The sequence below is a fragment of the Dendrobates tinctorius genome, unplaced genomic scaffold (assembly GCF_039654945.1).
Source record: "Dendrobates tinctorius isolate UK_male_01 unplaced genomic scaffold, ASM3965494v1 ptg000166l, whole genome shotgun sequence".
NCBI lineage: Eukaryota > Metazoa > Chordata > Amphibia > Anura > Dendrobatidae > Dendrobates > Dendrobates tinctorius.
Window position 1 is genome coordinate 5,949,681 of NW_027361833.1, and position 27,920 is coordinate 5,977,600.

At 42.4% G+C, this 27,920-nt stretch overlaps 1 protein-coding gene across 1 annotated transcript in view; it reads right to left on the bottom strand.

Moving 5' to 3' along the window:
• Positions 1-7,779: 7,779 nt before the first annotated feature.
• The window catches only part of FHL2 (four and a half LIM domains 2), a 106,696-nt gene continuing 86,555 nt past the window's right edge, over positions 7,780-27,920 (bottom strand). The window contains exons 3-6 of the mRNA XM_073550665.1: positions 21,055-21,229; positions 20,572-20,741; positions 17,095-17,281; positions 7,780-11,090 (exon numbers count right to left, since the gene is read on the bottom strand). Coding sequence (XP_073406766.1) covers positions 10,939-11,090; positions 17,095-17,281; positions 20,572-20,741; positions 21,055-21,229 — 684 coding nt within the window. The 3' untranslated portion in view covers positions 7,780-10,938. The remainder of the gene's footprint in view (positions 11,091-17,094; positions 17,282-20,571; positions 20,742-21,054; positions 21,230-27,920) is intronic.

Below are 27,920 nucleotides of genomic sequence, written 5' to 3' on the forward strand. Positions count from 1 at the left end.
AGCAGCGTCAGGAGTTCAGAAGGCGTAATAAGTTGTGTTTTTTCTGTGGAGATGCCTCGCATATTATTTCTGTCTGTCCTAAACGCGAGAAACGCTTTGCACACACGTTTTCTGTTGGTGGTGTTCCAGCTAAGTTTCTTTTGGCTATTACTCTGATCTGCTCCCTGTCCAGATTTTCCGCCAAGGCTTTTGTGGATTCGGGAGCAGCTCTAAACCTAACGGACTTGGATTTTGCTAAACGTTGTGGATTTCCGATAACACCTCTGCAGACGCCTATCCCTTTGAGGGGGATTGATGCTACTCCTTTGGCTAAAAATAAACCTCAGTTTTGGACCCAGGTGGTAATGCGGGTCGCCCCAGACCATCAAGAAAATTGCAGGTTTTTGGTGTTACATAATCTGCATGATACTATTGTTCTGGGGTTTCCCTGGTTACAAATTCATAATCCAGTTTTGGATTGGAAATCTGTGTCTGTGGTGAGTTGGGGTTGTCGGTGTGCCTTTAGTGAGGCTCCGGTGTTTTCCACCTCTCCTCAGTCGCATGATGTTCCTGATTATTTGGCGGACTTTTATGATGTATTTAGTGAGAATGAGTCTGCGTCTCTGTCTCCTCATAGGAGTTATGACTGTGCTATTGAACTGAGCCCGGGGTGTAAATTTCCCAAGGGTCGGCTCTTCAATTTATCTGTACCCGAGCACGAGGCTATGCGATCCTATATTAAGGAGGCGTTGGAGAAGGGTCATATTAGACCATCCTCGTCACCCTTAGGTGCCGGTTTTTTTTTGTAGCCAAAAAGGATGGATCATTAAGACCTTGTATTGATTATCGTGCTCTCAACAAAATTACTGTTAAATATCAGTATCCGTTACCCCTGATTTCTGATCTATTCTCCAGAGTTAAAGGTGCTTGCTGGTTTACCAAGCTTGACCTCAGGGGGGCGTATAATCTTATTCGCATTAAGCATGGGGATGAATGGAAGACGGCGTTTAATACTCCGGAGGGACATTTTGAGTACCTGGTGATGCCTTTTGGGCTCACTAATGCCCCTTCTGTCTTCCAGTGCTTCATGAATGATATTTTCCGAGATTTTGTCGATAAATTTTTGATTATCTATCTGGATGATATTTTGATCTTCTCCAAGGATTGGGATTCTCATGTGGAACATATTCGGACTGTGTTCCGGATCTTGAGGGAGAATTCCCTGTATGTCAAAGGATCTAAATGCCTTTTTGGAGTACAGAGGATTTCTTTTTTGGGATTTATTTTGTCCCCGTCAACTATTGAAATGGACCCGGCCAAGGTACAGGCCATTTACGATTGGGTTCAGCCCACTTCTTTGAAGGCCCTCCAGAAGTTTTGGGGTTTTGCTAATTTTTATCGGAAATTTATAGCAAAATTTTCTAGTATTGCCAAGCCATTGACTGATTTGACTAAGAAGGGTGCTGATGTGTTAAATTGGTCTCCGGAGGCTGTTTCTTCCTTTCAGGAGCTGAAGCGAAGATTCACCTCCGCCCCGGTTTTGCGGCAACCTGATGTCTCACTTCCGTTCCAGGTAGAGGTGGATGCTTCTGAGATTGGTGCAGGAGCTGTTTTGTCCCAAAAGGATACTGTAACATCTAAAATTAATCCCTGTGCTTTCTTTTCCCGAAAGTTCTCTCCATCTGAACGTAATTATGATGTGGGGAATCGGGAACTGTTAGCCATGAAATGGGCATTTGAGGAGTGGAGACATTGGTTGGAGGGAGCTAAGCATCAAGTCGTAGTCCTCACTGACCACAAGAATTTGATTTAACTAGAGTCGGCTAAGCGCTTGAACCCTAGACAGGCTAGGTGGGCCTTGTTTTTTACACGTTTTGATTTTGTGGTTTCTTTTCTTCCTGGAACTAAGAATGTCAAGGCTGACGCCCTCTCTAGGAGCTTCTTTGCTGATTCTCCTGTGGTGACCAAGCCTGCTACCATCTTAGGCGAAGGGGTAGTTCTTTCTGCCATCTCGCCCGATTTGAGACGTGCTCTGGAAGAGTTCCAGGAGGACAAACCTGAGCGTTGTCCCAGTGGAAAGTTGTATGTTCCTGACCAGTGGAAGAAGAGAGTGATGTCTGAAGTTCATTGCTCTGCTTTGGCTGGTCATCCAGGTATTTTTGGTACTAGAGATCTGGTGAGTCGGTCTTTTTGGTGGCCCTCCTTGTCTCGTGATGTCAGGAACTTTGTGCAGTCCTATGGGACGTGCTCCCGGTCTAAATCGTGTTCTCGCTCTAGTGGGTTGTTGATGCCTTTGCCTGTCCCCAAGAGGCCATGGACCCATATTTCAATGGATTTCATCTCTGATATGCCTGTCTCTCAAAGGATGACTGTTATTTGGGTGATTTGTAATAGGTTCTCTAAGATGGTTCATCTTGTACCACTCCCTAAGTTGCCGTCTTCCTCTGAATTGGTGCCCCTGTTTTTACAACAGGTGGTTCGCTTGCACGGGATTCCTGAGAACATTGTATCTGACAGAGGAGTCCAGTTTGTGTCTAGATTTTGGAGAACTTTCTGTTCCAAGCTGGGAATTAAGTTGTCCTTCTCCTCTGCTTTTCCCCCTCAGACCAATGGGCAGACAGAGAGAACAAACCAGACCTTGCAGTCATATTTGAGATGTTTTATTTCTGCTGATCAGGATGATTGGGTTTCATATTTGCCCTTGGCCGAATTTGCTTTAAATAATAGAGCTAGTTCTGCCACTTTGATGTCTCCTTTTTTTGTAACTTTGGGTTTCACCCTCGATTTTCTTCAGGGCAGGTGGAGCCCTCTGCCTGCCCAGGGGTTGACACTGTGGTGGAGAGAATGCACCAGATCTGGGACCAAGTGGTGGATAAGTTATCTCTCTCCCAGGAAAAGGCCCAGTGGTTTTCCAACCGACATAGGACCATTGGTCCCCAATTTAAGGTTGGTGATATGATGTGGTTATCATCAAAAAATATTGCTATGAAGGTGGCTTCTCCTAAGTTTAAGCCTAGATTTATTGGACCTTACAAGATTTTGGAGATTATTAATCCGGTCTCTTTTCGTTTGGCTCTTCCTGTCACATTTAAAATCCATAATGTGTTCCATAAATCTTTGTTGAAGAGGTTTGTTGAACCTGTTGTTCCGGGGGTTGCACCTCCAGACCCTGTATTGGTTGAAGGTAACATGGAATATGAGGTAGAGAAAGTACTGGATTCCCGTCTGGCTAGATGGAGACTCCAGTATTTGGTTAAGTGGAAGGGTTATGGCCAGGAGGATAATTCCTGGGTCTCTGCCTCTGATATTCATGCCAAAAGATTGGTGCGTGCCTTTCATCGGGCTCACCCTGATCGCCCTGGTGGCGTGGTTGAGGGTTCGGTGACCCCTCCTCAAGGGGGAGGTACTGTTGTGAGTTCATTTTCCCCTTCACTACTGAGGCCCGAGGAACTCCCTCTTCTGGTGAAGAAAGGTAGTGAGCCTGATTGTCAAACACCTGGGGCTGATGATGATGACTGGCTGAGTGGAGTTAATGACTGGATATAAGGCTACCGACGCCCTTCTGGCCTGCGGGTGATTTCTCTGTGGACTTCTAGGAAACCAGTCTGATTCCTGCTCATCTAAAGCTAAGATTTCTGCTTTGCCTTTTTGCATTAGTGTTTTGTTTTTCCTTGCTTTTCTGGATTCTGCCATTCCCTGCTGGGGTGAGCTGAATCTCCTTTTGCCTGTTGCTCTGTCTTCAGAATATTCCTGAGTACTGACATAGCTTTTTTGAAGCCTAGCGTCTTCAGGGCCTTTTTTACTGTCAGTTTGTTGGCTCTTATTTTCATAGTTTTTTTCACGGATTGCAGACAGCAGCCTTCCTGTCCTTTCCTATCTAAGCTAGCGTGGGCCCCATCTTTGCTCAGTCTATCTTTCTGTCTGTGTTTTGTTCTTTCTTCTTGCTTCACCGTCATTATATGTGGGGGGCTGCCTTTTACTTTGAGGTCTGCTCTGGGGCAGTTTAGATTTCCCTTTCTGTCTTTAGGCTATGTTGTCCTCCGGCTGTGATCGAGGGGCCTAGGGCATCGTAGGAGCCCCCCACAGCTACTGCTAGTTGTGTTGATAGGTTCAGGGGTCTGCAATCCGATAGCTGCCAACTTCTCTGGTTTTCTGGACTTAGCTAGCATTTCTATTTTTGCCTCCTACGGTGACTCAATCATAACACTGTAGCCTGCTTCGGGGACTCCTTACCACCAAGTCCCGACTCACTATCGTTGCTGTTGTGCCCCCAAGTCTTGTGTGGGAATAAAGTGGTGACAACTTCTATTCCTCCGGTGTCTGTTGTGGGACCTTTAGTATCCAAACAACCTCAGGGACCGGACCCCGGCCTTGCGCTTAGAACTTGGGAAGGGTTCTCCTCTGACCCTCCTCCTTAGTTCTCTTCTTCTCCTCATGTTCCGTACTACTCCTTTCCTTCTTATGGAGAGTCAGGCTTTCTATTAATGTTCCTTTCCTGTGCCAGCGGACCCAGGTCACTGAGGTCGGCTGCAGCACTTCCTTCATCCATTCCACTCCGGGGATCTCCTTTTACAGACTGACCTCATCAGACTCCTGTGACTAACTGCCCGAATCCTAACCTCTTCCCGTTCTTTTGATGCAGAACTAAACTCCACCCGCCTCCCAGCACGCTTCGTGTTCCATGCAGGGAGCCACCAAAGGGTGCTTTGCTACACTACTATGTTGTGTGGGATGCAGGTGTTGGAGCGTGGTCAGGTGTCTCCACCTTACCTGGTTGGTGGGGTACCACACCTCAGGAGGAGGTGCAGTACCTCTGTGGCGACTGAACCCTCAGGGGCGCCACATCAGCATTCAGGAATACATTATTTTTTACCAAATCCCCAACTCCATTGCTGAAATGCAGCCCCAAACTTACAAAGAACCTCCACCATGCTGCACTGTTGCCTGCAGACATTCATTATTGTACCTCTATCCACCCCTTTGGTGCCCAAACTGCTTTTTGTTCCAACCAAATATTCCACATTTTGACTAATCAGTCCAGAGCACCTATTGCCATTTTTCTGCACCATAGTTCCTTTGTTTTTATACATAGCTGGTTTCCATATTAAAGTTATAGTTTTTGGCTGCGATTTTTCAATGAAGACCAATTTTGGCAAGACTTCTATGAGCATTCTATTGTTGTAGCTGGATCCAACTGGTTGCTGATAATGCTAAGCTGATGTCACTGCTTTACACCTTCTGATTTTGAAGGAAAGCATGATGAGTCTTTTATCTGCTCAACTAATTTCCTTGGCTGATCACTGCATCTACAGTAATCAACATTGCCAATTTCTTGGTGCTTCTTCTAAAGAGATTGAACAGTAGACCAGAGATTGTAATAAACATAGGATGTTATAAAAAAAACTTATCGCCCAGCTAAGGGTAGTTTCACATTTGCGTTTAAGGCCGCAGCGGCGGCCTGCGCACGGCCGCCGCTAAGCCCCACCCCCAGCCGCGCCTCCGCGGGTAGCTCCGCCTACGGTCGCATGTCGCTGCATGTGTCCTGCGTCCCCTATCTTTAGCACTGGGGACACAGGCCGTGCACAGGTATGCGTTTGGTGGCGCATGCGTCCTTTTGACGCCAAACGCAACCTGTAGCAATTTGGTGCGCTCGGCGCAGCGTCAAAAGGACGCATGCACCGCCAAACGCATACCTGCGCATGGCCTGCGCCCCCAGTGCTAAAGATAGGGGACGCAGGACGCATGCAGCGTCATGCAACCGTAGGCGGAGCTACCGGCGGAGGCGCCGCCAGGGGCAGGGCATAGCAGCGGCCGTGCGCAGGCCGCCGCCGCGGCCTTAAGTGCAAATGTGAAACTACCCTAACCTGTTTTTCTGTCTCTACAGGCCTGCCTTTCAGTTCTATGCACCTCTTTAACTTCTCCCTGTCTAGCGCATTCTCTTTGTCCACTTCACTTCTATGCCTCAGGCGGCACCATGCTGTCACAGGCAAAATGTGAGGTGATGTGCGCCAAAACAGCATGGAGCGCATGGACATTAGAGGTCTAATTGTCTCGTAAATTCCTGGCCTGGGGTAAAGAATCTGTACATGATGGGGGAATGACAAAAGAAGAGGCGCAGAGGACTGCATGGGAGCCTGTGCGGGTGGCGGGACAGGTGAGCTGTGAGATTTTTAGTTTTTTTCTAACTGTTATTATTGGAGTTGTTCAATCTCAATTTTAACATTTTATTCAGGTCAGTGTGCACCATTAGAACTATATCTGATTGTCAAGCTGACAATCAGATACAAAAAGACCCCCTACCACTAACCAATTAAATAAACTACAAATGACAGAAAAAACTGACGGTACATCTAGAACTAGTCTGAATAGGTGCATACCAAAAAACAGCTTGCATATCAAATAAACAATGGTTGCACTCAGTTGCATTACGGCATATCAAATATGAAATATATGAAGTACAAATAGCATAATGGCTTTTGTAATCTAGAAAAAACATATGAGATACTTAGCACAAAATTTGGCCAAAAGATGTGAGCCCATTCACCAAAGTCAAGGTGATCTCATTGAACGGGTCCCTATTCTAACTGCCTACTGTGAACTAACCTCTGGCTAATAACATGGTAAAGCCTGTATATATAGGAAGATAGGAACCAAAATGTGATTGGATGTAATTAAAATCACAACTTGATGAAGGGTGGTGTGCTCAGTCAGAAAGCTAACATACAAATGACAGAAAATTTGTATGTTAACTTTCTGACTGAGCACACTGCCCTTCATCAAGTTGTGATTTTAATTACATCCAATCACATTTTGGTTCCTATCTTCCTATATATACAGGCTTTACCATGTTATTAGCCAGAGGTTAGTTCACACTAGGCAGTTAGAATAGGGACCCGTTCAATGAGATCACCTTGACATTGGTGAATGGGCTCATATCTTTTGGCCAAATTTTGTGCTAAGTATCTCATATGTTTTTTCTAGATTACAAAAGCCATTATGCTATTTGTACTTCATATATTTCATATTTGATATGCCTTAATGCAACTGAGTGCAACCATTTCTTTATTTGACAATTAAATAAACTGACGGACATTGGAGAGAATCTAATATATTAATACTCTTTCCCATGACTAGCCCTCTATGGTTCAGCAAATAAGTCTGGCATGTTTAGAAGTGAAGGCACATACAACTGATGTGTCACATTTCACCCGATCAAAAACTGGCTTCATACCTAGTGACCAGGAGGGGTCTCGTCCGTAATTGATTTTTCTCCATCTGCCAGATCATGTATGATAATTGGTTTCTTATGAGCATATAATACAGACGTGTTCTGTCTCAGTAAATATCGGACATCAAACTAACCAATGTAATTCAGTAGGGGAGTTCAGATGACAATTTTTTCTCTCGGACCGATTGTGAGAGAAAAATCACAGCACACACTATTGTTTTGCTTTTTGTATATCAGATGAGACCTGTGCGCTCAAGTCTATGGGTGCAAAGAAAAAACTGTATCCATATGAAACATCTTTGCTGCATCCGATTGTTATGAATACCTTGTCGTTAGTCCATATAAAAACAAGATGATTATATTCAGTTTCCTATATTAATTATTTTGTAACATGGCAGCTTCTCAATGCTTCAGTATTTGATCATGTACATTTTGAAAATGATGATCTATACATACGGATGTCACATGGAAGTTTAATACAGAGACACGGAAGGCACATGGATAACAATACGAATGAAAATCATCCATTTTTTTATTCATTCGCCTGACCCCAGCCTTAAGAAAACAAATACAAGTTTTTATTTGAAGGTTTTTATTTTTATACAGAAGTATGTTACGGTATATAGTGCAATTTGATTCCAACAGATATAATACTGACAATGTGTTGTTTTTTTCATTGTTGCAATTCACTCATACATTAAAACACGCAACAAAACATCTTTATTGTGAAATGTAGCACTATGTAGTTCTGTAGAATTTTAATTAAAATATATGTCTATATAAACTCTTCTTCTGCTTCTACTACAATGTATAGCTTTTATTTTGTATCCATGTTACACTGAAAAAGAAGGAAAAATGTTCCCTTACATGGTGAACATTAGCATTATTTATTATTAAAGAATTCTCCCTTACATTTTCAATTAATTGAAAGTGTCCTTTTACATCAACATGCTTAAAGGAATTTTCCATCTGGGCAACCCCATTTCTAGGAGGATCTGCTGGTGACCAAGTGATTCATCCCAGCATTTGGGGTTTTATAAAACTTAAAAAATATACAGAAACAAATGACACATGTCTATATGCTCACCATGTAATGCTACCTTAGCTCGTATGTAGTTAGTTTACATTATCTTACCTAGTTATGTGCAACATGGTTGTTGTCATGCTGTAGAGCTTAAGTGAAAAGGATTATCAATATGGGATGAGCGGATCCGTGCAAAGACGGGTTCAACCGAACTTTACTTCAAAGATAAATCTGAGAGTCTCTCTCCTCGGACTCACATTCAGCTAAAACCTATTGTGGAGCAAAGACTCATCAAGTCAGTGCGCGGCTGTAACAACCCTGCCGGCATCAGTGCATGGCCTGCCATCCCCCACACACTAGGTTGGCCTAGTAAAAACGTACCAGGTGGTCGAGAAGTCCCTTAGGAAGCCGGGTGGTGTTGCTTCTCCAACTTGGGTTACCAGATGGAGCCTGAATATCATAAGAGGGGTAGTAGAGCCACTACTGGTGGGATTTCAAGGTCCCAAGGTGTTGTTGAGGAGTTGCCAATGGCCACAGGTAAAGACTTGATCTGCAGGAGATGTCACGTCCTGGACACATAACTACCCGGTGTCCTATGTTCTCTGAACAGATGGACTGCAGCCTAGGGAGACCATGTTCATACTATGCCTATCCCGCCTCCAGTGTGGACTTTTAGCCCAGTGAAGGACCGCAGGCATGTCCTATGACAATAAATGGGGTGCTGGTGTTGGGACTCTTAGACTCAGGGAGTTTGGTGACCCTGATAAGGGACAAACTCCCTCACTATTGATCCCAGGAAAACATGTGGCCGTCCACTGTTGCCAGAGTGACGATAAAAACAAATTGTGGCACTGAAGCCCATGAGGTTGGGGTAGTAAAAGACTTGCTACAACCAGTGCTAATCAGGTGGGACTTGAGCCTGTTCTGGGAATTGTGGGAAAAGGCGAAGGTGCCCACTAACTCAGACAGGAGACGGTCCACCCAAGAAGAATCTTCATTGCAGTCATAAGCGGGTGAATTCCTCTTGTGTGTCATTGCTGGCGACGAGGTCAAGACAGTGAACCATGAGGATTAGATTCCTGAATTGGGGGTTTCTGGGGGGGAATTATGGGACTGCCCAAATGCAAGATCTTATGTTGAAAGGGGATTTTGATAATGTGATAAATGGGGTTTCTCAAGACCTGGGGGTCGACACCAGGTTTCCATATTTTACTTTAAATGAGAAGCTGCTTTATCGGATCACTAACCAAGAGGGGAAGTGATAGAGCAGTTGTTTGTGCCAGGTCCCTATAGGAGTAGGATGTTAGATCTGGCCCCTTCTCTTGTCTTGGTTGGGAATCTAGGAGTAGAAAAAACACAAGAGCAGGTCCTTCAGAGGTTCTACTGGCCTGGTTGTCACTGGGACATTGTTAATTTCTGGTGATCCTGACCTACCTGTCAGCTAATTGCTCCCATATCCCACTTCCACAGTCCCCTAGCGCCATTGCCCATAATTCAAAATCCCATTTGACCGGATTGCCAAGGACTTTGTCGGGCCCTTAGTTAAGTCCACCAGGAGTCACCAATACATTCTGGTGATAATGGACCATGCAACATGGTACCCAGAGGCGGTACCACTGAGAAACTCCAAAAGGTAGCATGACATTGATGTGCCTTACTAAGCAAAGTGAAAACATGAAGAGAACCATTATGTGTAAATCTATGTTCACATTAGTGTCATTATTTCTGTTCATATCAGAGTATATCAAAGTATGACAATTATGGTAAATTTGCCTTGATATGAATTCTGATGAATAACGAAGGGCCCTATTGACCTAGAGTGGGTCTGTCTCATATTCCTTGGGGCTTTTAGTATTTTAGCCATCAAATAAGGTAGTTATGTAATGTCATTACAGCAATATGCTGTTATCAGAATATGTTTTGGTCATCTTACAATGATATACACATTGTAACTGCCAGGGTAGAAACAAGGTGCCGTAAGGAAAGAAAATTTTAAAGGTTGTCAATTGATGTTTCCAATCCCATATATTTTCTCCCTTCCAACTAAAACCATGTTTACACAGTGCACATTTCAGCATTATGTCCATGAGCTTTGTCTGAATCCCAGAAAAATGTGATTTAGACAGAAACCCCCAAAATGAACTCTGTTTGTATTATTTAGATGGGCCCAAGAACATAATATTCTCCAGTCTTGTGCAAGTCTGAAACGGCAGACACATTAAGAAAAAAACACAAACTGAGTCCATTTAAACTCTGTTCAGGATATAGCAGGCACTTGTGGGCTCTGTCTAAATCCCATTTCTTGGGAAATTCAGACATAAAACCTAGATGTAATGCAAAAATGCATTGTGAACAGGGTATATGCTTTTATAAACATCACTATGAATAAAAGATACAATATATATGTGATTAACTAAAAAGAAATAAAGTTTGTGCATTAGCACAGTACTATTGTACACACTGTAATAAAATATACTTCTAAAATATAACGCCAGAAAACATCTAGCTTATAAACTTATATGAAGCTCTAACACTTGTAATTCGCATCATCTATCATATATAATCTGCTCAGGGATATAAAGGACCAACCCACCTGGGTCACTGTAATAGGGAACAACACACAATTTGTACATATTTCTTGAAGCATACATGTTATATTGTTGATTTGTTAGTCTTATGCTTTTGTCTGTCTTTTTCATATTTCTTTTTATATATCCTTTCCACATTCAGGACATAGAATGTCATCTCTTTCGGTAAGAAATCCACGACCAACCAAGGAAATAGCACACTTCTTACAATTAAAGCAATCACTGTGCCATTGACGTTCCTCAAATGATATGTATTTTGTTCCTCCAAGCCCTGGTATTTGAAAGAAATCACAAATATAAAACAACATTACAAAAACTAATACACAATATGAAAATAACTACAGGAATATATTATTGTTCATATAGAGGACCAAAGATCTCCCAAGTATCGCAAAATGAATGACATCCTGGGAATATCACTATACTGTATATAGCATGGAAGTAGCCTTAAAGCAGTTCTGTATATTCTTTGGGTGTGAATACTTTTCTGCCCAATGATGACAAAACTATTCTCGGAGTGATACCTTTAGAATTTGTTATTGTACATATGTATATTCTTTAAAAGAAACCTGTCAAGTTATACATAGGTGTGATCTGCAGACAGCATGGTATTGAGAAAGAAAGGCTGAGCAGAAAGATAAATAGGTTTGTAAGAAAGAATTAGTATAAGTTACAGTATATTTTATTTCTTGAAAATCCTGGTGTTTGTATGTACAGTGGATATAAAAAGTCTACACGTCCTTTTTAAAATGGCAGGTTTTTGTCTTGTACAAAAATCATACAAAGAATAATCTTTTCAGAACTTTTTCCACTTTTAATGTCAGCTCTAATCTGTTCAAATCCATTGAGAAACAAAGTAAAATCATTTTGAAGGGGTTAATAAAAATAAACTAAAATAATGTGTTTGCATAAGTGTGAACACCCTTTTATAACTGGGAATATAGTTGCGTTCACCACTAGTCAATCACATTTAAACTCACGTTTAATAGTAGTCAGTACACAGCCACTGTCATTTACAGGGATTCTGATTAATCCCATATAATGTATAGCTCTTATGATTTTCCTGATGTTTTCTTAGCTGCATTTTACAGCAAAAGCCATGGTCTGTAAACAGCTTACAACACAGCAAAGGGATCTCATTGTTGAAAGTTATCAGTCATGAGTGGGGTACAACAACATTTCCAAGGCATTAGATACATACCTTGTATATCATGGAACACTGTGAATACAGTCATCAATAAGTGGCTTAAATTTGGTGCAAAAGTGACATTACCTAAAAATGGATGTACCTCAAAAATTAATGAAAAGACAAGAAGAAAATTGTTCCAAGAGGCTCCCAAAAGGTGTATAGCAAATTAAAGAATCTGCAGGAATTTCTGACAATTACTGGTTGTGACAACAATCACCCGTATTCTTCATAGTTCTGGTGTGTTGGGCGGAGTGGCAAGATGGAAGCCTTTTTATACATAGAAAACTTCCAAGCCCAACTATATCTTGCCAAAACTTACATCTGCCATAAGAATGTGGTTAAACTTGTTATAGTATGATAAGACCAATATTGAATTTTTTGTCCATAATTCCAAAAGGTAAGTTTGGTGCAAAACAACACTGCACATACCCAAAAGAACCCCATCGCCACAGTGAAGCATGGTGGAGGCAGAAATATGCTTTGGGGCAATTTTTTTCGGCAGTCAATTTTGCATCAAAACCTTCAGGCCTCTGCTAAAAAAAACTGAACATGAAGAGGAATTTATTGTCCATAATTCCAAAAGGTATGCTTGGTGCAAAGGCAACACTGCACATCTCCAAAAGAACCCCATCTCCACAGTGAAGCATGATGGAGACAGAATTATGCTTTGGGGCTATTTTGAACATGAAGAGGAATTTCACCTTTCAGCACAACAACGACCCTATGCATAACTCCAAATCAATGAAAGAATGGCTTTGTCTGAAGATCAAAGTTTGGGAATGGAAAACGCTTTGAAATTATTCTTGGTATGATTTGTTTACATGACAAAAGCCTGGAATTTTAACAGGGATGAGTAGACTTTTTACATCCACTCTATATAAGTCAACTGGATGGTTCCTCTAGTGAATAACAGCGATCTCTGAATGCACATACAGTATCATACAGGAAATAAGATCAATCACTGAATAGGACCCACCACTGGTTCATGTACATACAAACCTCTGAGATATCTAGAAATAAAATGTAGGTTTTATTGAAACTTTCCCACAAAAATGTGTATAAATCTGATCAGCTTTTCCTGCTCTATAATATCCTGCCTGCATTAGATACCATTTTCAACATGACAGCTTCCTTTTAGAGACCTTGTTTGTTGAAAACCGTTTTTCCAAAATCATTTTAGATTGGATTCATATTTGGAAGAAAACATATCAGTCTAAACATTTTTTTTCTTTTTGCATATACTCCTTTTTTGGCTTATTAATACTTCGCATCAATACAAGACTAATGTGAACTAAGATTGTCAGTAGTACAAACTGACATCAGTTATCTCCTATGAGTATTTTGTGTCATTATCAGGGAAGAGTGGACCCGTGGAAGTTCGGATTCTGGTACCCGACCCGAACTTTATTCCAAAGTTCAGTTCAGTTAGGCTACTTTCACACATCAGTTTTTTGCCGTCAGGCAGGATCCGGCTATTTTTAGAAAAAACGGATCCGGCATAAATTTTGGAGAACTGTAGAAACGGATCCGTTTTTTTGCTGGATCCGTCTAGCAGGTTATATCTGTTCCTGGGGGCTGGCCAATTGGATCTGAGCATGCGCAGACTTAAAAAAACCGGATCCGGTGGCTGGATCCGTCTTTTTCTGGATCCGGCGCATTCCGGCGCCCATAGACTTTCATTGTAGCAAAAAGCTGGAAGCGCCGGATCCGGCGCTTCCGGCTTTTTCGCCGGAGACAAAAAAGTTACAGTAGCCGTTTTTTCCAGACGCCGGAATGAGACAAGTTGCCGGATCCGGCAAAAAACGGATGAAACGCAATGCCATCCGGCACGATCCGGCGCTAATGCAAGTCAATGGGGAAAAACTGGATCCGGCATTGCATTTTGCCGGATCCGGTTTTACAAAAAAAAGCCGGATCGCGCCTGAAGGCAAAAAACTGATGTGTGAAAGAGGCCTTACCTGAACTTGAACCAGAACCCAAACCCCATGCAAAAGAATAGAGACCCAGACTTTTGAGCTGGAAAATTCTCTCTCTCTGCAACAGACTTCCCATGGAACTCCAAACATTGCAACAGAAACAGACTTCCGGGAGTTCCATGCAACAGACTTCCATGTTCGATGTTTAACACCGGACACTAGCTGTCCGGTACAAACCCTGAATTTTTAAGATAGGGTTCGCTCATCTTTAGTCATTATGAGACTGTTGTTCACTAAGATTGTTATAGCTATTGCAGTTAACTGTATCTATTGTGGAAAAAATGTTACATGGCTGGGTATGGGACATATGCATGTCCACAGCATCCCATTTTAGGGTTAATAATTTGCTTTTCAGGTGCTGCTAATATGTGCTGCCATCTAATTAGTGGACATTATTTGTTTTCGTTGCAATATTTTTGTCATTTTCTTACTTTATCTATGATTAACAGTCAGCCAGAGTATTTTTCTATGGCCATGCTACTATTTTAATGAAGTCACTATAAAGATTTATTTTATGCTTTTAGTTCACTTTGCTGGATTGAAAAAAACTTTTTTATCATTTCGAACAAAGCTGCTAAATACCTCACAAGCTTTATCAGCGCACAGTGGAGTGGATTGCCCAGGAACAAGACCTAACAACATCCATTTAGCTGGATCCACAAACTTTCTTACAGTGGGGCAAAAAAGTATTTAGTCAGTCAGCAATAGTGCAAGTTCCACCACTTAAAAAGATGAGAGGCGTCTGTAATTTACATCATAGGTAGACCTCAACTATGGGAGACAAACTGAGAAAAAAAAATCCAGAAAATCACATTGTCTGTTTTTTTTTCATTTTATTTGCATATTATGGTGGAAAATAAGTATTTGGTCAGAAACAAAATTTCATCTCAATACTTTGTGATATATCCTTTGTTGGCAATGACAGAGGTCAAACGTTTTCTGTAAGTCTTCACAAGGTTGCCACACACTGTTGTTGGTATGTTGGCCCATTCCTCCATGCAGATCTCCTCTAGAGCAGTGATGTTTTTGGCTTTTCGCATGGCAACACGGACTTTCAACTCCCTCCAAAGGTTTTCTATAGGGTTGAGATCTGGAGACTGGCTAGGTCACTCCAGGACCTTGAAATGCTTCTTACGAAGCCACTCCTTCGTTGCCCTGGCGGTGTGCTTTGGATCATTGTCATGTTGAAAGACCCAGCCACGTTTCATATTCAATGCCCTTGCTGATGGAAGGAGGTTTGCACTCAAAATCTCACGATACATGGCCCCATTCATTCTTTCATGTACCCGGATCAGTCGTCCTGGCCCCTTTGCAGAGAAACAGCCCCAAAGCATGATGTTTTCACCACCATGCTTTACAGTAGGTATGGTGTTTGATGGATGCAACTCAGTATTCTTTTTCCTCCAAACACGACAAGTTGTGTTTCTACCAAACAGTTCCAGTTTGGTTTCATCAGACCATAGGACATTCTCCCAAAACTCCTCTGGATCATCCAAATGCTCTCTAGCAAACTTCAGACGGGCCCGGACATGTACAGGCTTAAGCAGTGGGACACGTCTGGCACTGCAGGATCTGAGTCCATGGTGGCGTAGTGTGTTACTTATGGTAGGCCTTGTTACATTGGTCCCAGCTCTCTGCAGTTCATTCACTAGGTCCCCCCGCGTGGTTCTGGGATTTTTGCTCACCGTTCTTGTGATCATTCTGACCCCACGGGGTGGGATTTTGCGTGGAGCACCAGATCAAGGGAGATTATCAGTGGTCTTGTATGTCTTCCATTTTCTAATTATTGCTCCCACAGTTGATTTCTTCACTCCAAGCTGGTTGGCTACTGCAGATTCAGTCTTCCCAGCCTGGTGCAGGGCTACAATTTTGTTTCTGGTGTCCTTTGAGAGCTCTTTGGTCTTCACCATAGTGGAGTTTGGAGTCAGACTGTTTGAGGGTGTGCACAGGTGTCTTTTTATACTGATAACAAGTTTAAACAGGTGCCATTACTACAGGTAATGAGTGGAGGAAAGAGCAGACTCTTAAAGAAGAAGTTACAGGTCTGTGAGAGCCAGAAATCTTGATTGCTTGTTTCTGACCAAATACTTATTTTCCACCATAATATGCAAATAAAATGAAAAAAAACAGACAATGTGATTTTCTGGATTTTTTTTTCTCAGTTTGTCTCCCATAGTTGAGGTCTACCTATGATGTAAATTACAGACGCCTCTCATCTTTTTAAGTGGTGGAACTTGCACTATTGCTGACTGACTAAATACTTTTTTGCCCCACTGTATATTATTGCTCTGTAGGGTGTAGCAGATGGGTGTTGAACCTCAATCAATCAGTATCACAAGACATGACAAACCCTTTGAGTGCAGAATTGCTTTAAACCTTTTACTTTTCACTGTTGCATTTTTATGCTTCCCTTGTAGAATACAATGCTTTGAAGCATAAAGGAAACATATGTTGAAAATGCATCTGATCTGCAGGCAGGACATTATAGAGCAGGAGGAACTGATCAGATTGATGTATATTGTGGTGGGAAAAGTTAAGCAAAACTTGTATATTATTCACAGAAATCCCTGGTATCTATATAAGTCCAGTGGGCGGTCCAAATCAGTGATCGGCAGTCTTCCCTCTATGACTGAGCATGCAGAGAGAGCTGTCAATCACTGAGTAAGTCCGCCCACTGGACACCTATATATACAAACACCTGGGAACTCTATGAATAAAATATAAGTCCCATAAACCTGTATATTACTCCCTTTAATCTTATATAACACAATTAAATGTCTACAGTTCATACTTTTCAGAGCAGTGCTTTTTAAAAAGGGGTTTAAAAGAATAGGTTAGATTAGGATTTGTTTGACACTTGGCATTTCCACATATCAGCTGTGATCATCTTGGTATGGAGTGGAATACCATAGCTCAACTCCCATTTAAGGCTACTACCAAATCTGATCACACCTGTTCAGTGGAAGTGCCAGGTGTTGGGCCCCCAATGATCTGACAGTGAGTACGTATCTTAAAGATACTGTAGGTCACCATTCAATCTAAAAGTAGTGGCCAACGTTTTTAATGTCAGATATAATAAACTAAATATAAAAAAAATTATGTATATATACCACTTATGGGACTGGTGCATCCAGCACATTTCTTGGCATACAAATTGCAGAAGCAATTCAGGCAGTAAGCAAACTCATCCCGGGAAGTGAATCTTTGCCCAGACAATGGTTTCTTGCAGCCCGTACAAATAAAACATTCCTTATGCCAGGGCTGATCCCGATAGGTGACACCTCCTGTTGTGATGGCCTTGAATTAAAAAAAGAGTTGATATCAGATCTTAGCTTTTGGAAATAAAAGTTTTATTTATCTTGAAGATATGAAATGCTTTAAAAACAAGATCTTAAAGAGTAACTAAATATTAATAAATGTAGTTATTTATTTAAGTCCAGAATGTTATGAAACTTTGAAAATTAATTTATTAGGGGATTAGTCTTCATTCCTGTGAGAGAATTGCATTTTTGTGGCTTCCAAACCCCTTCTTTCCCCCAATCTGATGTCGGAATGTAACCATTTGGAATAACAGATGCTGGCAGTGAAAAGGTCAATGCTCGTCTCCTCCTCCGAGTGTTGTGCTTATCCAATCTCCTGCAGCAGCTGGTCCCCAGATTTAAAAGGGTTGGTCAGGACATTAATGGCTTATCCTAAGGATAGTTCATCAATACCTGATCGGTAGGGGTGTGACATCTGGAAATCGACTGACCATTTGTTCTCAATGTGCTCAGTTGCAAAGCTACCCAGCACAGCTCCATCAACGGTATAGTGGCTACGGCCGGGTACTGCACATTCGCCCTCATCCGAAGCAATAGGCTCCGGGAGCAGCTAATTGGCGGGGGTTCTAGGTGTCCCACCTTCACTGATCAGATATTGATGACCTATCCTAAAGGTAGACCATTCATGTAAAAGTCCAGGACAACCCCGTCAAGATTTGTTTACATGAGTAGATAATCATTTAAATGATGAACGATGTAATCATATCTCACAACTAGTAAACTTCGTCAGACAAGTGTTTATATAGGAAGACAATCATAAATGAAATGGTTGAATAGTGATCATGACATCAAACATCATACACTGTGATCACACGGACAGATAATCTGAAGCATAAGCGCGTTAAGTGCTCAAATCCCACAAGGGCTCATTCACACTTCAGTTTTTCCACATATGAGTGCTATCCGTTTTTTCACGGCTAGCACTCGAACCTGTGATGGTCTATTATGGGGCTGTTCACATGTCCAATTTTTTTACTCGGACCAAGATGTCCATGCAAAATCACAGAGACATGTCAGATTCTTATCCGAGTGTCAGATCAAAATTGTCACTACAAGTCTGTGAGTCTGTGAAAAACATCGGACATCATTCGGATACCAACCGTGTGCTGTCCGTTTTTCACGTACTGATTAGAGAAGATGGAGAAACTTCATTTTTTCCAAAAACTGATGAAACTCAGATCAAACTCTGATGAAAATCACTAATGAAACTCGGTCCGTTTTTCCTGGACATCAAAAAACTGATGTCCGAATAATGTCTAAGTGACACTATTTATTTCAATTACATGAATTCACAAAGTATTGTACAAACATCTCCGCTGATACTGTACAAAGAAAGTGAAATTGAATTAGTGAAGCGAACATTCTTTGCTAGTCACGAACACGTACTCATTCCAATGCTCCAAAAACTACTGAGCCATTTTTTGCCTTGAAACAAGTCAACAGTCTCCATTTACATTACACAATATTCTAAAGTTGAATGAGTTTTTTTTGCTTTCCTACACAATTTCATACACCATGGACGACACGTTAACTTGCTCAACCCAGTCACGCTACACAATCATCGTGACTGATGGATCGTTAGCATTATAATCAATTATTGGCCAGTGTAAATGCAGCTTTTGTGAGACACAGATGCCAAGCTGACTATTTCACTGCCAACACCTGTACTCCCAAATAGACTAGGGAAAAGAATGGCTTTGGAAGCGACAGACATGCAAAATTTCATAACTTTCTAAGATGGACAAAATTATGAAAAAACTAAAACAAAAGTTTAGCTACTCTTTATGTTGTCCTCTTCTACAAACCAGGTAAAAAAAATCTCTTGAACTTTTAATAAGTCATATGTGTTTCGTTAAACGCCTGTTGACAACAAATGTTACAGCTCCCAGATGTTGTTTCCAAGAATTACTAGATTCCTGAATAGCAGATCTGTCTAGTTCGGCTGTGATTTATTCTCTGCTTTGCCATTCAGGAAATTGGGAAACCTGCATAACAATCCTAATGGCAACCATTACATCTCCCACCCAGCATTCCCAAGAATGGAAATAATGGAGAACTTGGTGAATATATGGAATTTTTATCAGCTTGATACTAGGTATACTACAGTCCTGACTTGCTTGATATCTTTTCAATGGTATTTCAATAGTCTTCATAAATCTTATATAATGATGGAGAACTGTCACTTTAGAGCCAAAAATTGACCATCATTATTTCTTCATGTTCCATCTGAGCAACATTGCTAAAATTAAAGGGAGCCTGTCATGTTCCCAAACATTATTATCCTGTAGATATGGGGATAATCTGCCGGTTAATAGCATTCTAAAGCATGGCAAACGGGAAATTAATTTGTTGGAGATTAATGAAGACTTTTTTGATTTGAGATCTCAATCTGCGCATGTGCCATTTTATTGAAGACCAGCCGTAAAATCAAACTGTGCACGCGCCACCCATGCTGAAGTGAAATTTCAAATAGGAGGCAGATTACTGAATAAACAGTGACATGCCATTGAAACCCCAGAGGCAGATGGAAGGGCCGGAGCAGTAGGAGATTTCCCTACCCACAGTCCCACCCTTGTGCAATGAAATATCATTAGAATAAAACTTCAAATCCTGATTAAATAAGACCCACAGATCGGATTGATTCACCAAAGGTATCAATTTAATCTGTATAGCAACACCATTATGACCATACCTTTACTTTATATTGCGAAATCCTACTGACAGGTTCTCTTTAAGGATTCGTTCACACTGCCATATATGCTATCATGTGAGAGAATTGGGTCGATTAGACTAATGACACTGGGATAAAACTCTATCAGAATTTGATTCGAGTGTTATCCGAGTGTGATCCGAATCGCTTGCATGAAAAAATTGTACCACAGGTGCGGAGAAGATGGAAAACATAATTTCTCCATTGTATCTGTTCACGTACATCGGATTCCACTTGGAAGACACCCGAGTGCAATCTGATGATTTACAAGCCCCCGTAGACTTGAGTGCGCGTGATCCGAATTTCGAGGCCATTTGCAGTATGCTGCTATTGTTTTCTCAAGCCAAATCGGTATGAGAAAAAAACTGCAATCAGCACTGCCCCATAGTATGACAATGGGCCAAGTACAGTAATATCCAGTAAACCATCGGTTAGCACTCGGCTGTGTTATACACAAGTGTGAGCTAGCCCTTAAGGAGACACAGTTTATTACTTTTTACTAATAAATTCCTATATAGTGGAAAGTCAGACATACTGTGGGGATTTTGATCACCTACTTTTTTACACTGGATGCAGTGCATTGCAAACTGCTTTTCATAACATGGCACACAAAAGTTTTGGTTTTCTTTGGGGATGAAGCTTTTTGTTCCAATTGGCTGCTGGCATCGGGCACAAATAAAACAAGTCTCATGCCAGCTGTTCCCCTTGTATTCCATCTTGCGGGTTCCTGTATGGCAAAAAAAAAAAAAAAAAATTTGATCCTCATTGCAAGGAATATAACTATTAGATTAGCCCAGAGAGAAACAAACTGTGCAAAAAATACAGAGTGAAGAGACAGAAACAAATCTAATATTTTTGATTATTCTTAATAAAATATACTCAATACATTATAAAAGGGTGTGAAAACACAAGGTGGTTAAAGCAGTTATAAATATTAGAAATTAATATTTGCAGTATTGAAAATTACAAAGAAATTCAGGAACAGTGAACAAAATTCCTTTTATTTCCATCTTCTTACAAGTCCCCAATAATGAACTAACCTGGCATAATTGTTTTCTTGCATTCATTGCACTTGGAAGAATATTCATTAGAGTAACATTCAGTACAAATGAGATGCTCATCCTTAGCAGCAAATGGTTTATCCACCAATGAGCGCTTGCACTGGAAGCAGTGAAAACAGGCTTCATGCCAGTGGCGATCCTTGTAGGAAAGATCCTGAAACATTAGCAGGCCATACATTGGTTAGTATAGTCTTGTATTTTAAGGCAGTTGTACCAAGTTTGGAGTTTATCCCATATCACTGATTGCTGGGGTTGTAACCCCTGAAATCTCCACTAACCGTAGTAATGGGGCTCCGGAGAGCTCAATTTGAAGTTGAGGTTGATCATTCACACGTTCACTCTTCTATGGCTGCAGCAGCAAGCCAAGAACATTTGGTAATCTCCGGCAAAATTAGAGAGCAGGGGTGGGGGAACCTCAGATCCGCGGGACCTTTACAGCCCGCTATGACCTTTTATCCAGCTCCCGGACAGATTTTGGAGGACCACAATTTTTGGGCCGGCTGCTTGTTTTGACGGCCACCGGCCATTGTTATGTGAGCATGTGTTATACTGAGACGCATGCGAAGGATTACGTCCTGACACCAGTGTCAGCTTCAAGACGTACTTTGTGGGTAGAGTTAATGTGCTGATTTGTACGGCCCTTGAAGGATGGTATAAATATCCAAATGGCCCTTGCAGAAAAAAGGTTCCCCACCCCTGTTATAGAGAATGAATGGAGCGGAGATGAGTATGCTTGATCTCTGGCCCCTTCAGACAGGGAACCCCAGCAATCAGGACGTTACCTCATATTCTTTAAATAGAGGATAACTTGCAAACTTAATACAACCCCTTTAACAATGTTGTTTGAGTCACATATCACATATTCAAATATCCACTTATTCTACTATAATAACATACAGTCCTAAAGAATACCTACATTAATTATCCAGCAGGGCGAGCAGCTCCAATGAGTGTCCTTCTAAGTGGAGGACACAACACATTTGAGCATTTCAATGATTTCAGGATGAAAGACACAACACAGCTCTATCTATGACTGTGTATCAGTTCCCTATAAAGTGGGTGGCATGGAGTGTAGGTGTGCACGGAAAATGTAGAGGGGCAGGAGACCCATGACTTTTGGCTCTTCGGGCTGGAGGTCGTCTTAGACTAGTCTCACATTAGCGCTTTTTAGCGCTGCACTTCGTGCACAATAGAATCGCAAACAAAAAACGCATCATGCGTTAAAGATAGGGGCACAGGGCGCATGCGCAAGGACACGCACAAAGCGGAGTGCTAAAAAATGCTAGTGTGAAACCAGCCTTAGCAGGGACACATTTATAAGATTATCTCAGCTCAGGAACATTTTTTTAACACATCCAGTGGTGGAAATTATTATTATTTCAAGAATCTATTGATTAAAATCAACTTTAAAATTAACTTTGTGAGAAAACCCTTTAATAACAACCTCTCTTCGGCTGGCCCACAGGGAAACCGGTGAATCCCTTGATGGGCCGCTATACACGAGTGGGATACGACGACCCTATATGAGTAAGAGTTGGCACAACACACAAGATTCTATATGTACAGTACAAACCGAAGCAGGATCTCATTGTTCATTTAATAAGCCACCCAATTTATTATTCTAAAGAATCATAGGTACATTTGTGAATGAGGGTAATGTAATATTTGCATGTAGCTGAATAGTGGTCCCCCAGAGTCAATGTTATTGGTGGTCTTATGTGGCGCCCCTGAGGGTTCAGTCGCCAGAGAGGTACTGCACCTCCTCCTGAGGTGTGGTACCCCACCATTCAGGTAAGGTGGAGACACCTGACCACACTCCAACAAATGCATCCCACACAACACAGTAGTGTAGCAAAGCACCCTTTGGCGGCTCCCTGCTTGGAACATGAAGCGTGCTGGGAGGTGGGTGGAGTTTAGTCTGCACTAAAAGAGCGGGAAGGGTTTAGGATTCAGTCAGTTTGTCACAGGAGTCTGACGAGGTCAGTCTGTGAGAGAAGATCCCCTGAGCGGGATGGATGAAGGAAGTGCTGCAGCCGACCTCAGTGACCTGGGTCCGCTGGCACAGGAAAGGGACTTTGATAGAAAGCCTGACTCTCCATAAGAAGGAAAGGATTAGTACGGAACGTGAGGAGAAGAAGAGAACTAAGGATGAGGGTCAGAGGAGAACCCTTCCCAAGTTCTAAGTGCAAGGCCAGGGTCCGGTCCCCAAGGTTGTATGGATACTAATGGTCCTGCAGCAGATACCGGAGGAATAGAAGTTGTCATCACTTTATTCCCACACCAGACTTGGGGGCACAACAGCAACGATAGTGAGCTGGGACTAGGTAGTAAGGAGTCCCCGAAGTAGGCTACAGCTGTCTGCCGTACAAGTAGAGTTCATAGGAACATCTGACCGGAGGAACTCCAGTGTAACTCAGTACTGTGAGTACTTCACTAAAGGCGCTAAGTGGGAGACGTTCAGAAAAGGCACATAAGTTGGCGGAGTGTTGGAAAGGAGTACTTCATCTTGTCTGGAAGTTGGCTGAGCTCCTGACCCGGAGGACACGGCACGGATGCGGGCTCATGTGCCACAACAGACTGAGTAAAGCTTTGGAACTACATGCCCTGGTGTCCTCCACTTATTCCTGCGTCAACCTGCCCGGCACTGCTACATCCCCTGCTCCCGACACTACACCATCTAAGTGTCACTTCACCTACTCTGCCCTGGGACTACAGCCCTGCCTGTGGAGGGCTATAACATCCTTGCTGCACCACACCAACTGTCCCAGAGGATCTGTCTGCAGCGTCGGCTTAACATCTTCATTGCAGAACACCACAGGTGGCGTCACGACTCATTCATTCTAATCATCATAAGCACACTGAACATTTTCCCCCTTTTACAATGGGCGCCCAGGGCCACGGGCCGGGTCCCAGCTGCTGTGATATCCCCCATTGAAGCTCATCGGGCCCGGTACCGAGTATCCCACTATTGTCACCCCAAACCAACACTGGTATCAGCAGTTGCAGAATGTCGGTGTCAACCCCTTGACTCCATACTACTACACATGAAAGGAAAGTTGCATAGTGCATATTTATATAAGACTATTGGCTCTCCCAGTTCTTCTTGACAAAAATTAGACATTGAATAATCCCCATCAGTAGTGGACTCCTCAGCGTTGGGGTATGAATTTCTATAATAGTCACTTATTAATCTGCAGTTACAGGTTAGAAGGGAGCAGGAGAGGGCCAGCAGAGAACATTTTGCCTCCCAGGCAGAGTTTGATTTAATATCACTGGAAGCAGCAATTTTCACCTGTGCTCAGTTACTCCATAATATACAGTATTTCATGCACTTCACAAAACTAGCAAATTTATCTGAAAATCAATCATCAATTATTTATCACGTCATCAAAAAAAATTAAGAAGCCCTGTTTTTTATATATTTTACTAAGAACTGCCAGATCACGTGATCCAAATAAATCTGTCACATTACATAATGCAGATTCTGCAGAAAACTTGGCATGAGCAATAATTCTCTCCATAAATAATATGATGACTTCACACAGGATATTTCCCAATGTGGAGGAATCTCTAGCAGTCCAGTAAGGAATATTCTTAATTTCGGCTTATATAAAACATCAATAAAATCTTATATCTAAAGGATAAAAGGGACCATTCCATTGTGCACACCTGTCTTAACCCCTTCACTCCAAAGCCAATTTTCACCTTCATGAACAGGTCAATTTTTACAATTCTGACCAGTGTCAATGTGGTAATAATTCTGGAACGCTTCAATGGATCCCACTGATTCTGAGACTGTTTTCTTATGGCATATTGTACGTCATAATTGTGGTAAAATTTGTTAGATGTGACTTTCTTTTATTTGTGAAAAAAATCAGAAATTTGGAGAAAATGTAAAAAATTTAGCAATTTTCAAACTTTTAATTTTGATGCCTTTAATTCAGAGAGATGAGTCACACAAAATAGTTAATAAATAACATTTGCCACATGTTTAATTTACATCAGCACAATTTTTGAAACATCATTTTTTTGTTAGGAAGTTAGAAGGGTTGGATAACATGGGGAACCCTGTGAATTAGATATATAAGATAAAATATAGCTTTTAATATAATTAATTAAAAGATCAAAGACAACAACAAACACCGTGCACATGAAAATGTGCTCTCTGAGTACACTCTATAATAGATTCCCTTGTCTTGGTACCTGCTTCTCAGCGGAGGTTGGCACCCTACTTTTCAGCGGATATGGTGGCCTCGCTCCACGGCAGCTGATCCTGGGAGTCCCTAGGATAAATGTGGCACCCCTGAGAGTCACCACAGAGGTACTGCACCACACCCAGAGGTGTGGTACCCCACTCTCAGGTAAGGAGGGAGCACCACCCAGGACTCTGACATCTTCCGTCCCTCCCTGCTGGATAGTAAAGGGTGTTGGGAGGTGGGTGGAAATGGTAGGAGTAGGGGAAGTGCTTAGAGAGTGCAAAAGGACAGTGCAGAGAGAGTGAGTCAGACATGAGGAGAAAGTTAAAGTTAAAGTGGAGAGACGTGTGGTGAAGCAGCTCCCTGTCAGGAGGAGCTGCAGGAGCAGACAAGTTTCTGGAAGAGTTGGTCAGCATGAGGACAAGCTGGAGGAAGGAGCTGACAGGACTGGTCAAAGTGCTGACAGGAAAGTTAGAGAAGAAGTGAAGAGGGAGAAGGAAGCTCCTGGGAGGACAGAAAGGATCCTAGAGGCACGGCGCAGCAACCATACTGCCCGTGGGACTCGTTCCACGCCGACTAACGTTGGGTAGAGGGATCAGGTTGCAGTGGGGTACCGCCTCCCTAGCCTAGTGGAGAAATCAGACTCAACTAGTAAGCCGGAGGCAGAGGCACCTGTAGGTGTTTCAGCCACAGCCACAGTTACATCACTGAAAACGCAGCCATATAGGAGCAAGGGGACGCAGAGAGGACGTCGCCCGACAAGGTCCATGGCTGCTGGCTTGGGACACTGTGTCAGGATCCTAGGACTTTCCGGTCTGTTTTGAATGAACTTTTGCCCTTGGTTAAGATGGAGTTTTCGGTCCTGTCGCATCACTTCCTCTTAGCTGCCCTTAGTTAAGATGGAGTTTTCGTTTACATCACTTCCTCCCCAGCTGCATAAAAACCCGCCCCTAAGCACAAGCAAATCGCTTGAGTATATTGATTCCTGGTGTGCTCCTGCCCTGCCACTCTCCCAGATCTTGTTACTCTGGAACAACCCTGCTTCTTGCTTGAGACTTCACCTCTCTGGACCTCTGGATACCGCTGGACTTCTGGCTACCGTACCCGGTTAGTGTTTGTGCCCACTGAAGGTCCCCTTACTGGATCTCCACCGGACTCATCATACCAGAGGCTCGCTACAATTGGACTTCTGTTTGCTATACTGGTTAGTAGTTGTTACCCGGTGCCCGCTGAACATTATCCTGCTGGACATTTGTTATACTCTGGACTTTGCCTGCAATACCCAGTTATATTCTGTACTCAGTGACTCTTAATAACTTACCATCCTTGCTGAACCTTTTGCTATGTGCTGCTGTACGTCTGTGCTCTGAACCCGTTACGTATTTCCACGTTTGTTGTGCACAATTGTATATAAATCACTTGCTTCACTGAGCGTGTCTCTGCCGTCATTGCCCTACGCCATTGAAGTCCTTATACCATACATAAGTATTATACACTGACTGTGAAGTGTTGGGCAGGAGAAGCGGTCAGCCAACACAGTGAGATGGCAGGAGAGGCATATACTGAAGGGAGTCCTGGGAAGGTGTATCTTGACCGACCTGGGAGTTTGCTGGACCCCTCATCTGGATGACACAGTGCCAAGCGGGTATCCATGTACACAAGAACTGTGAGTAAAGCATTAGAAACTGCACTCAGCTGTGTCCTCTCAATTCTTTCTGCAACACCCACTCAGCACTGCTACATCCTTTGCCAAATACTACATCATTACCATCTTCAATATATTACATCTGCCCTGGGACTAAGCTCTGCCTGTGGAGAGCTGTACCAACTCTGCTGCATCATCACCAGTGCCAGAGGATCTGCCCTGCAGCGCTGGTCACCTCTGACCAGAAACCACAGGTGGCGTCATGACCACTTTATTATAAACTTTATTACAAGCTCTCTTATCTCTTGTAAATATCCCTTTAATTGGACGCCCAGGGCCATGGACCGGGTCACTGCTGCCGTGACACATCCTCTTTGAATACTGGCCCGGTATCGAGTATCCCCACTGCCCTGGCGGGTGATCCATAAATATACATGCATCCCTCAGGAAAAGACATATCTGATAAAGGCAGTATAGGAATAATCACAAACCATGAACTGTGCATTTCACTGAGTGTGGATTATCATGATGAGTTGATGCTGCATGGTGCTCGTCTGTGCTCATTTGTTTATGCTAACTCATGTTGTTCAAGCCCCACCCACATCCTGAAATGCTTACAAAAACATAGGGGATAAAAGTATGTCCTCTTCTCAGATAGTGCCTCTCCATATGATGGATCTACAAAGGCCTATGATCCTCGGCACAAAGGTGCCGTTAATCTAGATCAATGATATGCTGGTGCCATTTACGTACATATACATTTTGTCTCTGAATCCATTGACACACTACCAGAAGTGATATGCCAGAAGTGAGTCACCCACGAGAGCCACGTGCCTTCCAGTTGTCATTAGCCGACATTGCAGAAGGTGAAGGGAAGGTGGCATTTGGATTTGGGAGCACATAATTTGCTGAATTTCTTTTAGGGGGGGTGAGGAGCCATTTTGCTTTTCCAGAGCCTTTGTACTACCAATAACGTGGAAGCCCCATAAATTTCTGTTAACAGA